We start from the raw sequence: 13129 nt of genomic DNA, 5'->3' as shown, positions 1-13129 counted from the left end.
TGAAAAAGTATCAGATTAAAATGAATGTTTTGAAATTACATGGACTAAAATGAATTAAATCTGAGAGTAGATGACCAAAATGGATATTTTAAAAAGTAGAGAAACTAAAATGAATCGAAGCTAAAGTATATGAACAAAAATAGTATTGTAGAACCAAAAAATTTGGGCCAATCATAAACGGGCACGTCATTATCTATTTTATTTAGGGATTAATTATATATTAACCCTAAATTAAAATTAATGATAATTTGACAATTAAAATATGTAATTGGGTCATATGAGTATTGTTGGGTGTGTTGCCCTAAACTCGTAGTTTGTATTTTGTAAAAACAAATGTCTATTTAATAAAGTTTTATTCAATAAATTTGTTGTTGAATCATAGCTTTGCATTGTCCAAAATTCAATAAACTAAACATCCAAGGTTATTTTTGATGTAATCAGGACAGTATATATACTGGGTATATAGTTGATATACGGGGTATATATTTGATATACCCCTGATATATGAATAGATAATATCCCGTGAATAACCTAAAGGGTCTATAGTATATGGATAAGGTTGGGTACCTTATCCTGACAACACTATGGATACGGCCCACTCTGTAAAGGTTACAGACGACTCGATCCAGGTCGTTCGTGTGGAGACATGCGAGTGGGAGTATCCTGTACAATGAGTTTGTATAAGACTGGACCGCAAAATAGGCAATCTTTAGGTGTAACACCGTTAACTAATAGATTGCTATTTCTTAGGATGACCAGACAACTCATTCTCAATCATGAGTGAGTTATGGACTCCTACCCGTGAGGGCTCGTCCTTTGATCTGTATGGGTGAGAGTGGCCCGAGTCGCCGACTCAATATTCCTACCATTTTGGGGACGAGACCGAGTGGGGAGCTGGGAACATAACTTGACAAAATGGAATTCACTCCTCCCCGACTTTAGGGGAGTAGATGAGTGTTCCCTTAAATGCTGACTTCGGGACTTGAACAAGGGGCCCCACCCTCTCATTGGCCGAGAGGGACTTCCGGTTATTGGTTGAACCATAACCGGGTTGTTCATTAGAGGAGCAGTGGTGTTTAAGGAGTAAGATCTAACTCAGAGGTAAAACGGTAATTTGACCCAACTTGAGTTACGAACACTCGTGAAGGATTGACTCGTCATTAATTGTCATATATCCATGGACACGAAAACATTCTGCAGTGAGAAGAGTGCAACTGCGGGTGTTTAGTGGAATGACCCGTAGTTAACGAATCTAGATTAACTCGGTCAATGAGTTTGACCGATTAATCTTGCATCGTTGGAGCTTCGGATCTGTAGGTCCATTAGGTCCCCTTGCTAGCTCATAACGGGTAAAACGAGGATCACGTTTTTTTGAAGAATTTGAATTATTCAAATAACTTAAGGGATTATATGTATATTGATACATTATAATATATAGTTAATTGTGAATTAAAACTATATATTATGAGAGATATTATTTGAATGAGATTCAAAAAAATTGATATGAATAAGATTCATATTAAAACTATAGGTTAAAAATAATGTGCATAAGATGTACATTAAAACTATAGCTTATACGAGAGTAATGTTTTAGAATATGATTCTAATTTTATAATAAATAATTAACTGTTAATTATTTATATATATATATATTTATTAATTATTAATTGGATTAATAATTAATTATATTAATTAATTTGATTAATTAATTTTATAAATATATTAATTATTATATATATTATTATATATATATTAATATTAATATTAATATTAATATTATTATTAATATTAACTCCCCTGCAAAATTGCAGGGGGGTGGGGGTTGCTATGACCTGGGGAGTTATCCCACGCCATTGTTCTTCTTCTTCAATGGTTGAAGAAAACAGAACAAAGAAAGTGAAAAAATAAGCATCCCTAGATTTCTCTCAAGAAGCTCAATCTCTCCATCTCGTTCCAAATTTTTGCTCCCACCAGCACGATCCCGAGACCCAAGAGGATAGCGAGGAAGAAATAGTGGTGGTGTTCGAGGAAAACTAGTTGAAGAAACGTTCTTCAAAGGTAAAGTTTTCTCTGTATTTTTCTTCTGTAAAATTTGGTTTTGTATCCCGAAAATCAGCAACGAAAATCCGTTTCCGCTCCGGGATTCACATCCCTTCAAGTATTGGGCTTGGAATCGATTTGGTTCACAAACTTCGCCCAAAACCCAATTTACCATGTAATAAAGTGGATTAATATTTAAATTTAAATAAATTCATTTAAAGAATTGGGCTTGACCCAAAATTACCCAAGCTCAATGGCCCACCAAAGCCTATGGAAATCTCTATAAATAGAGGGGACCTCATTCATTTTAGAGGTTCAAATTTTTCAGAATTGAGAGAATTCAAACCAAATTGAAGACTCTCTGAAGATTCGAAGACCAACTTGAAGACTTTGAATACTTGAAGACTTGAAAACTTTCGAATAACATATAACTTCGATCCAAATTCAAAAATAACTTCGATCCAAATTCAAAAACAAGCATCTCAATCTTCACATCAAGTTTGAGAGAAAGAATCAGAGAATAAAAGATTAGAGATTAAATCCACTATACAACACATACTTCAAATATAAAAGTTCAACTCCACGAAAGATAATTTCTTCGGAAATCTCGTGTGAACAAGTATTTTAACCAAAGTTTTAAATGTTGATGTCGATAGAAATGTCGAGGTCTAAATTTTATGGAAATGTCGAATGTTGATGTCGATGAATATTTATAGAAAGATTATTAAAAAAATTCATAAAAAAATATTTAAATTAATAAATAAGCACTTTACCATTTTTAAATAAGTTAAAAATGATTAATATTAATATTATGTCTATATTAATGCTACTTTGTTGATATTTTTTTTATATTTTATCGATTTTATTGCAACACCGTATAAATGTCAATTTATCCTTCATATTGATGTCAGACCTACATGAACACATGAAAATATCGACACGTCCATAAATATTTAACATAAAGTTGTGAACAAGAATCGGTTGATAAAAGAAGATCTATAGAATTCGAAATATTGAAAATTTTACAACATCATATTGGAAAGAAAAATCCAAGATTGAAGGGTAAGATGTGTAGAAAAGAAAGGATGATTTGTTAAGATGTCAATTGTCAAGACCTAGTTTGTCTATCAATGTCTTTAATTAAGACAACAGCTCCCATCTTTCATACATTGTGATGTTTTATGCAACATAGTCATGTCACATTCCAACATATTTGTGTGTTACAAATTGCATAGCCATCTCTAGACATAATATTTATTATATTTGCGAATTGACCATTAATGTGAATTCTGCATGGTTTGTTTTCGATTGTTTTTATAATAAGCGTTTCTGTTGTTAGTATATAGATACTCGACTAAATGTAAGTTTTCATCTCTGGTATTTATGTTATTTTTTCAATTTGGTCTTTATCTATCTATATCTATAATTTATAATAGCTATAAAAGTACGAACGTGGAAAAAACATTTTTTTGGACGATATTAACCTTGACTTTTTTAATAATACCTCAGTTATCTTTCTCTATATCTATTTCCCCCTCCATATCTCTTAAGTATGTCCCCCTTCCATCCCACACTCATTTAGTTTTAGAATTTTAATAATTAAATAATTTATAAAAATAATAGTATAAGATAGATTGAAACTATTTAAATACATCCACGAATCATAAAGTTGACGAACGATAAAAATATGTTGTGTTAGAATATGAAAAGATGAATATCAAAAATTTGTCAATAACAATAAACGACAAAAAATTACGTTTTTAATGGCTCCTTCAATTGTAAGTTAGTACGAGACTAAATCAGATATTTAGTTACGGTCAATAGATTTTGTCAAAATTTCCTTATTGAGGTGGTTGTGTTTTATCCTTTCCTTTTGCTTTACCCAATTTACTAATTATTTGCTCAGCTTTCCTTTCAAATTAATGCACACTAAGAAATCTAAGAAATCTTAATAGACTAATTTTTGTATAAAGTTTTAGAAACCTTACGATGGCCACCTACCTTATAATTAGTAATTCCTATGTGTTTTCCCCAAATATTGTAAGGTCAAAATGGTTATCCCGTGATATTAGTTGAGGTACGCGTAAGCTGATCCAGACCCTTACGGATATTTAAAAAAAAAAGTAAAGTTTTATAATATAACTTTGATGTTTTTGACTCCCATGTTTACATCAAACATTAGTCTTCTATTTTAAATTTTTAAATTTTTTTTCTTACTTATAGAATGAGGTATCACCTTCCTACCAAATTTCTCTCTCTTTAGCATTAATTTATTAGATTATTTTTAAAACATTAAATGAAAAAAAAAACCTTCTATTTTTTCGGATCAAAATATCCACTTTTAAAATTAATATATATCACATAAATATTGTACGTATACTTATATTTGTAGTTATAAAAAATGTATCAAATATATATTAGAAGTGTATCATATATGAGTAGTCATGTAATTTTGTTAATTTTAATTTGTATCGCCGTATTTGCAACTGTTCCAAATAATTATTAAGCAGAAATTTTAAACATCGGGCCATGGCGCATTCCGCAATTCCACTTTCTCTCTACTGCTTCTTCGACGTCTTCTCCGGCCAAGAACCACATCGGCCCCCGCACCGCCGCCGCCACCGACACCACCAGTCGCGTCGACAACAACCCGTCTTCTCCGGTAGAAACGGCGAGATAGGCAAACAAAACTGAGGGTTTTGTTCGGTTAAAACTGATCGAATCGGTTCGGGGCGGGTCGGTTCCGCACACTCCTTTTATAGCTCCGTTAGATTTTCCCATTTCTGAAGCTCCATTTTGTTTCTTCGATTCGCTTTCTTCTGGTCCCTCTCAGGTTTCCAGCCATGGCTGACGGTCAGCTCTACAATAACATCTCTCTCGGCGGCCGTGGAGGCACTGTGAGCTCTCTCTCTCTCTCTCTCTCTCTCTCCCTCTCACTCATCCTCTGTTTGTGCGGCTGTTAACTTAACTAGGTTTCTTGGTGGACTAGGATCATTGGGTCATCAATCTTGTATTTAGTATGGGCATGGGAATGCTGTCGTGCTTTTCAAACCCTAAATTTCAAATTGTTTATAAATTCCATATGCATTTACTTAGTGGTTTTGTACTGCAAAACGAAAACGAAGGGTGGATTTTGTTTACATATCTCCTAGTGTCCTGCAGGGGCAAGGGCAGAGGGAGAAATTTTTACATGAGGGGCTTAGTTTTACCTTCTACGTTCTAACTTTCTTTTTTCCCCATGTATATAATCTTTCGTCTTGAAAATTTAAGGGACAAATTGAAAACTTTTGTATAATCTCAACAATTTCACATTCCAGAATCATGAACTTTCAACAATGCATTATACAAAAGTTTGTACAATTCATCTGGAAAGTATGCAGCCCAATAATCAGCCATAAATTGGCTCATATTTACAAAGAAAAAAAACTGCTGTATTTCCTAAGCAAGGCAACGGTGATATTTGCCAAAGTAGGGAATTAAAGATAATTAACTTAGGTGCAATCATTCACTAATTATTTGGGATTTGGTGATTGATTGTTGGTTTTGTTCCCATTTATTTGCTGAAAAAAATCAAGGAGGGATGCTGCTGTTTTGAGAAAAAGTGGAAGATTAGTTTGGAAAGTTTGCTGTCATATTTATCAAAATAATTTTCTGCTGTCATGAGTTGAGTGATGGTCTTGATTTTCTAATGTCACGAGTTGACTGATGGTCTTGATTTTCTGCTGTCATTAGTTGAATGGAGTCTTGTTCTTTTACACAAATTAGAGAGAATGTTAAAATTGTCATGTTTGTATATGGTTTTTTAGTCTAAGAGGAACTAAGGGGCCAATTGGCCCTCCTCCCTTCTTCGCTTATCCTAGGGGTGAGGTGGTGTTCAGCTTAAAGCGTAATTACTCTTTGCACATTTGTTAGGGGAATGGAATACTGGCTATTTATTGCAAATGTTCTTAGAATTTCCAGATTTCACAAATTTGATTGGTTTTTATTTTTCCCGAGTGCCATCTGTTGGAGCATGTGGGTGAAGGGTTATATTTTTGTAATTTTTCATCCTTGACATCTAACTTGTTGCATATGGTGAAGTAATTTGTATTGGGGGATGCTGGATGTGAAAAAGGAAAGGAAATGATCTTAAATAGTTACAATTTTCTGGACTTTATTTGTGAGCTTCGATACATGGAATCTTACTTCACTACGTGTATATGTTCTAATGCAGAACCCAGGTCAGCTGAAAATAGATCAAAGAGGTATTCAGTGGAAGAAGCAAGGAGGTGGCAAGGCAATTGAGGTGGATAAAGCAGACATTGTCGGTGTAACATGGATGAAGGTTCCAAGGACAAACCAGCTAGGAATTCGGGTCAAAGATGGATTGTATTACAAGTTCATTGGATTCCGTGACCAGGTTTCATAATTGTTTAGAATGATGTTGCTTTTACTTTGGGATTTGGCTATGAATCTCTAGGTGTTAATATCTCATTTACGAGTTGTAACTCACTAAATCATTTCCTTTAGTTATTAATAGCTTTTTAGATTGGTCCATTTCATCTGATCAGCAGTAGTAGCTCAATGATATGATTACAAATTAATATTTCAAGAACTTTTGTATTTCTCATTATGCAGTTGAAATGTTCTGATTGTATGACCTTTTCTGTTCGTGTAGGACATCACTAGTTTAACCAAATTTTTCCAATGTAATTGTGGAATAGTACCTGAGGAAAAGCAGCTTTCTGTCAGCGGCCGTAATTGGGGTGAAGTTGATTTGAATGGTAAGTTGTTCTGATACATTCATTCTATTCTATCAATTGTTATGGCAGTAGTTTTTGGTTCATCAATTTTATATTGAAAGAATTCTTACTTGCATGTGCAAGATTGCAACTGTAGAGCTATAAGAAGAGATTAAGTGGATTTTAAGAAATTGCTGATCTTGGTTGGGAATTATACCATATTGGTCATTAGCTCTAGCTTACATTTCCATGATTTTTTTTTCTCACTTTTAAGTTCTAGCCTGGATTGTTATGTGAATCAAATTTGGTAGCCATCTCTTTATGCAAAATCATTTTTGGAGGTTAGACTATTTTCTTAAATGATGCACTAGCATATGCAATCACTTTTTTTTTTTCCTTAAAATTATTTTATAAGTTCTCCGAGCACTTTGTTCGTTAAATCTCCCCACCCTCTCTCCCTCTGCTTTGTCTTTGTACTTTCTCTATCTAGGATCAGAATTCAGACGTTTAGTCCTTTTCAGATTTCTATAGAATTCACATGTATAGAAAATGTATCTTCTTTTCATTACTTTAAAATTTTTGGTGTAGGGAATATGCTTACTTTCATGGTTGGTTCAAAGCAAGCATTTGAAGTGTCTTTAGCTGATGTTGCTCAAACACAACTTCAAGGAAAGAATGATGTTATGTTAGAGTTCCATGTGGACGATACCACAGGAGCTAATGAGGTCAGTGATTATATTTTTTCATTCTTTTATAATACTTTAGTGTTTGTTCCTATCCAATTGATGAGTGATATAAAATCTCAAACTACAAAGCTTTTGTTTGAAGTTGCTTTATTGTAATCTAATACTTTTATCAGTATGGTCACAGAAAGATTCTCTAATGGAGATAAGTTTTCACATACCAAATTCGAATACTCAATTTGTTGGTGATGAAAATCGTCCTCCTGCTCAGGTAGGATCATTGATCTGTTTTAGGATACAATGTGTATTTTTTGTGACTGTTCATAAAATGTAGTTTTTTTAGGTTTTTCGTGACAAAATCATGTCCATGGCGGATGTTAGTGCTGGAATTGAGGAAGCTGTGGTCACATTTGAGGGTATTGCTATCCTCACTCCAAGGTAGACATCTATGCAATTGAAAATTTAGTTTGCATGCTGTTTGTTATGTGCCTGCACATGCGTAGAAGTATCATAACATGCACATGTATCTATTCGATTACTTTGCATAGTTCCTTCTTACTGTGTACCTAGTAGTTACTGATTTTTTCACTTCTGGCTTTTAAGTTTTTATTTTGTCTGAAGGTATTCTAAAGAGATTATTTTTGTCATATAGGGGTCGGTACAGTGTTGAACTCCACCTTTCATTCCTGCGGCTTCAAGGACAGGCCAATGATTTCAAAATACAATACAGCAGCGTTGTTCGCCTTTTTTTACTTCCAAAGGTTTTTCCTTCCTTCTATTAACCTTAGATGTTACACTACCAAGACTACTCGATAAGATATGAAGTCTTGCATGCCTGTTCTGTTTTTATGCAGTCCAATCAGCCACATACTTTTGTCGTTGTGACTCTAGATCCACCAATCCGCAAAGGGCAAACTTTGTACCCTCATATTGTTCTGCAGGTATTTGTCACTTCATTTGTTAAGGTTTCTCTACATTTATTTCTTAGGATAACCTTTTGTTACTATGCATCTTTGCAGTTTGAGACCGACTACGTGGTTCAAAGCACCTTGCAAATAGGTGATGAACTTTTCAACACAAAGTACAAGGACAAGTTAGAACCTTCTTATAAGGTAGAAATTGCTTCTCCTTTCAGACAAGCAAGCTTCTTTACTAGAGAGCAAAGAAGCACCACGGATATGGTGACATTGTTTTCTTAAAATCTAGAACATATACACAACAATGACACATTTATTATATATTTTTCGTGAATATATATGATTTTTATACTGAAAGGAAATTGAAAGTTAATAAGTATATTATATGTTTAAAAATAAAAGTTCGATGTATATCACTCTTAAAATTTGTTATTTTTGTTATACATCATTGTTTATCTTCGCTTTTTAAAAGTAAATAAGATAAAAGTTTGAATTCTTTAGTTCATTAAATAATTGTTTGCCATATGTTCATAAGTGTGCAACATGTATTTATTAATATTCGACACGTGCTGAACAAGTGCAGACTTGTATTCAATTTGTTCAACTGGTATTTGACACATGGCTATTGGAGTGTCCAACATGGATACTATAGTCACACTAAAGTCTGTATACTTTTTGCCAACCATACTTTATCATACGTTTTCGTTTGGAGTACATGGAGCACATGCTTTGTTGTTTTATCTACAACATCTAGATGTATCGACTAGCCTTGTGAATTTCATATTTTCCTCAGTCAATTGTTGTCTTGAAAATAGGGGCTGATTCATGAGGTGTTCACTACCATACTGCGTGGCTTATCTGGTGCAAAAATTACTAGACCTGGAAAATTCCGTAGCTGTCAAGATGGTTATGCTGTCAAATCATCTTTGAAAGCTGAAGATGGTGTCTTGTATCCTCTTGAAAAAAGTTTCTTCTTTCTTCCCAAGCCTCCTACCCTTATTCTTCACGAGGAGGTATAAATTCCATATTGGGATCTTGCATGTTCTAACATCATTTGATGGTTCAATCCAATGAGTTGCTTACCATTTTATTATAATATGTTTGCCAACAGATTGACTATGTTGAATTTGAGAGGCATGCTGCTGGTGGGTCAAATATGCATTACTTTGATCTTCTCATAAGACTGAAAACTGAACAAGAACATCTCTTTAGAAATATCCAGCGGAATGAATACCATAATCTTTTTGACTTTATCAGGTGAGTCTGATTTTATTTCCTGGTATGTATGAAGGTGGCGTTTATTCCATTTTATCTTATTCAACCCTGCAGTGGGAAGGGTTTGAAAATTATGAACCTGGGAGATGCCAAGGCTAGAGATGGTGTGGCGGCTGTCCTCCAAGAGGATGATGATGATGCTGTTGATCCGCATCTTGAGCGCATTAGAAACGAAGCTGGTGGAGACGAGAGTGATGAAGAGGTAAACTTTGATTTATTCTATTTAGTACTACAGTTCTCTTACGATTGTGGTAGGTACTTTAGGCCTACTGTCCATTTCGCTTAGGAAGCATTAGGAAGTTTACTTTACTGCTGGTTAATGTCATGTGGTTGTAATTACTTGGATGTGGCTGTTTAGATCAAGTTGGTTAGCAAGGTAGCACTAGCAGTATCCGACCTAGCTGGTCGTGTTTGAGAATACTGGAAGGAGATGTGTGGCATTGTAGAGGGAAGAGGTCATGCCTATTGAAAATTCTGGAACTTGTTACTTAAACGATGCAGTACTACCCTAGCCAATTATTTTCTATCCATATATTCTCGGGCTCAATCAGATTGTTATTGTTTACTTGTCCTGGTCTTGTTTGTTGGATCAGGATTTAGGACTGTTGATGGCTTTTAGATATGTACATCAAGAGGGTTTCAGAATATGATGATGATACTGTCAGAGTACTTACTAGAAGGAAAACAGCGGGAATGTTAGTAGTAGTGACACATTTGTAGTTATGGAAGGTTGGTTTGTGTTGATTTATAATAGAGTAAGTTATGGGAATGTAACTCCCACTTAAAGTTATTTGTAGTTATGGGTAGATATGAGTAGTTATGAAAATGTAGCTCCAACCAGAAGTTACTTGTAGTTATGGGAAAGGATTAATAGGAAGGACACTGGCAGTTTAAGGGTGTGATCAAATTGCTAGAGTGTTTTGATGTTTCATGGAGAGACTTTGGCCCTCTCGAATTTGCCATCAACAACTAGGATTGTACCCTTCATTAGAAAGGTAGTTAACAAATAAAGTTCCTATCAGATACTTATTTATTCATGATGCATTGGTGCTTCTGGATGGCTTGGTTGTGTTTGGTGGAAAATTGATATAACCCATGCCTCCCCAGGCCCCTTGCCAACTGGGCCGCCACTTGGGGCCTAAAAAAAGTACTTTTTTATTTTTTTTTAGTTCAACGTGTGTCGGGTGAAGCTTTGAACCTCTCTCCTCAGTCGAGGATATGTTTCTCAACCAATTAAGCTCAAGTTGGCTTTTAAATAACATTTTTAGTCGTGTACAACGCACCTCGCACCCTAATGCTTGAAAGTTAATGGTGAATCTTTCATTGAGGCATATTTTCTTTCTGCACATGCAGTCCTTTTCAATCTTCTTATGTGGCTGGCTTATACATGAAGTTCTGAATTTACTGCAGAAATCTATATCATGTGTTTTAAAAACCTTATGTATGAGGCTTTTTAGTATGCGTGTGCAATTCCATATATAATATGGTAGCGGTCATGTAGGACGAAGATTTTGTGCTTGACAAGGATGATGGGGGTTCTCCAACTGATGATTCTGGCGGGGATGATTCTGATGCTAGTGAAAGTGGAGGTGAAAAAGAGGTCAGCTAGTTTGCTTTTCTTAATACTTTTGAGCTGAATTATGAAAATGTATTCTATAGCTCACTGATCTTCTACTTTCAGAAGCCTGGCAAAAAGGAGGCTAAGAAAGAGCCTTCAGCTTCCAAGGCACCTGTCAAGAAGAAATCTAGGGATGGGGCTGACGATGGTTCAAAGAAGAAAAAACAGAAAAAGAAAAAGGATCCAAATGCACCAAAGAGAGCGATATCTGGTTTCATGTTCTTCTCTAAGATGGAAAGAGAGGTGATTTCCTCACACCATGCCCTCAATGCATAACGTTTTCTAAGTTTTATTTTTACTCAATCTTTTAATTTGTTTCGTAAGAGACTAGGATTAATTAAGAGGGAACGAGTTCAAACCCCTTCACGGTCACTTACCTTAATAATTAGTAATTCCTGTGTTTCATGGCATCAAATGTTGTACGGTTGTGGTTGCATCGTGAGATTAGTCGAGTGTACGTAAACTGGCCCGGACACTCTCAGATATCAAAAAAGAAAAAATAATAAAATAATTTGTTTCATAAAAAGACCCTTCGTTGCTCAACTGATTTATACGTCTAAATGGAGAATAAAAGATGGAGAGTAAAGTTGAAACTTTCAAAATGGTAGGAGAAACAGAGACCTTCTGTATAGTTTATTTTATTTTAATTTTTTACCCCTAATCTATGCACTTGGTTTCCATTTTTGCTTTTAACCTTTTAAAAGTTCTAAAAGTTCCAATTATAAGGGCAATTGGTAATGGAGGTTTCTTTGTTGAAACACATTGAAAGATGGGAGTCATGTTGAAACTTCTAAACACAAAGGGTAAAATTGATATCAGCTGCATACTAATTTTCTTGGGTTGAGTTCTGCCATTGTTTCTTTTATTTTGATTAATTCTAGGAAATGGATGGTTTTGCTTACCTATATTTCCCCGTTGCAGAACATAAAGAAAAGTAATCCTGGAATTTCTTTCACCGAGTTGGGGCGAGTACTTGGAGATAAGTGGAATAAGATGTCTGGTATGTGCGACTTCTAAAACTATTCAGATCTCTTGCATAAAAAATATCAATAAGTCTTCATGTATTTTCACTGAGCCATGATCAATTCACATTGCAGCCGAAGACAAAGAACCATATGAGGCGAAGGCTCGGGACGACAAAAAACGTTACAAGGAGGAAATCAGTGGCTATAAGAATCCACAGCCAATGAATATAGATTCGGGTAACGAATCTGACAGTGCATAGTAGATAGATATCAATTGCTAGTCTCATGTTGGCTCGTTTATATAGTACAAAGGAGATGATGCCACCACCAACCGACATGTTTTGCGTTTTTTTTTTATGCAACTTATAATAGGTTGTATTGGCATGACATTAAACTAGTTCAGGGATAGTTGAGGAATCCCAAGTGTTGAGCTGAGTAGAGGTGCTGGTTAGAGATTGAACTTTAAGCTAACACAATCTAGTAAATATTAACAATTATTTTGCTTCTGTATTTTGGGTATCAGTATTTTTTTTTTTAATATTACTAATTTTTAAACCTTTTATTAATATTACTATTTTTCAAACTTATTTTTAAAATATTCTCACCATTAAACTTATTCCAAAAATAATACATTCATAAATTCCTCTATCTCTTGAAGAGACGAATTAACGTATGTGGCAAAATATTGCTTAGGTGACCTATCTTTCTTTTCTTTAAAAATAATCCAGTTTAGTGGACCGTCTATATATTTTTCTTGTCAACTTAATCAGAAGTTCAACTTTTTTTTGGATGTGAGAATATTTTAAAAATAAGTAAAAAAAAAATAGTAATAGTAAAAAAAAAAAAGGACTTAGTATTTTGCTTGGGTAAAACGACTTTTATTGGTTTGAGAAAGATGAAAAATTGATGC

The 13129-nt window shown here is 34.4% G+C and overlaps 1 protein-coding gene across 1 annotated transcript; it reads left to right on the top strand.

Moving 5' to 3' along the window:
- Positions 1–4561: 4561 nt before the first annotated feature.
- Positions 4562–12729, top strand: LOC111015262 (FACT complex subunit SSRP1). Its single transcript, XM_088125793.1, has 16 exons — positions 4562–4937; positions 6254–6439; positions 6698–6803; positions 7350–7486; positions 7632–7715; positions 7788–7882; positions 8097–8205; positions 8299–8385; positions 8464–8556; positions 9177–9374; positions 9473–9618; positions 9691–9838; positions 11138–11236; positions 11318–11497; positions 12176–12254; positions 12352–12729. The coding sequence occupies exons 1-16, from the start codon at positions 4884–4886 to the stop codon at positions 12477–12479; spliced, it is 1929 nt and encodes a 642-aa protein (XP_087981919.1). The 5' UTR covers positions 4562–4883; the 3' UTR covers positions 12480–12729.
- Positions 12730–13129: the final 400 nt, after the last annotated feature.

Source organism: Momordica charantia, assembly GCF_013281855.1.
Source record: "Momordica charantia cultivar OHB3-1 chromosome 6 unlocalized genomic scaffold, Mcharantia_2.0 BLBB01000006.1, whole genome shotgun sequence".
NCBI lineage: Eukaryota > Viridiplantae > Streptophyta > Magnoliopsida > Cucurbitales > Cucurbitaceae > Momordica > Momordica charantia.
The sequence above is the reverse complement of the archived record's forward strand: the minus strand, read 5'-3'. Positions and strand labels throughout refer to the sequence as shown.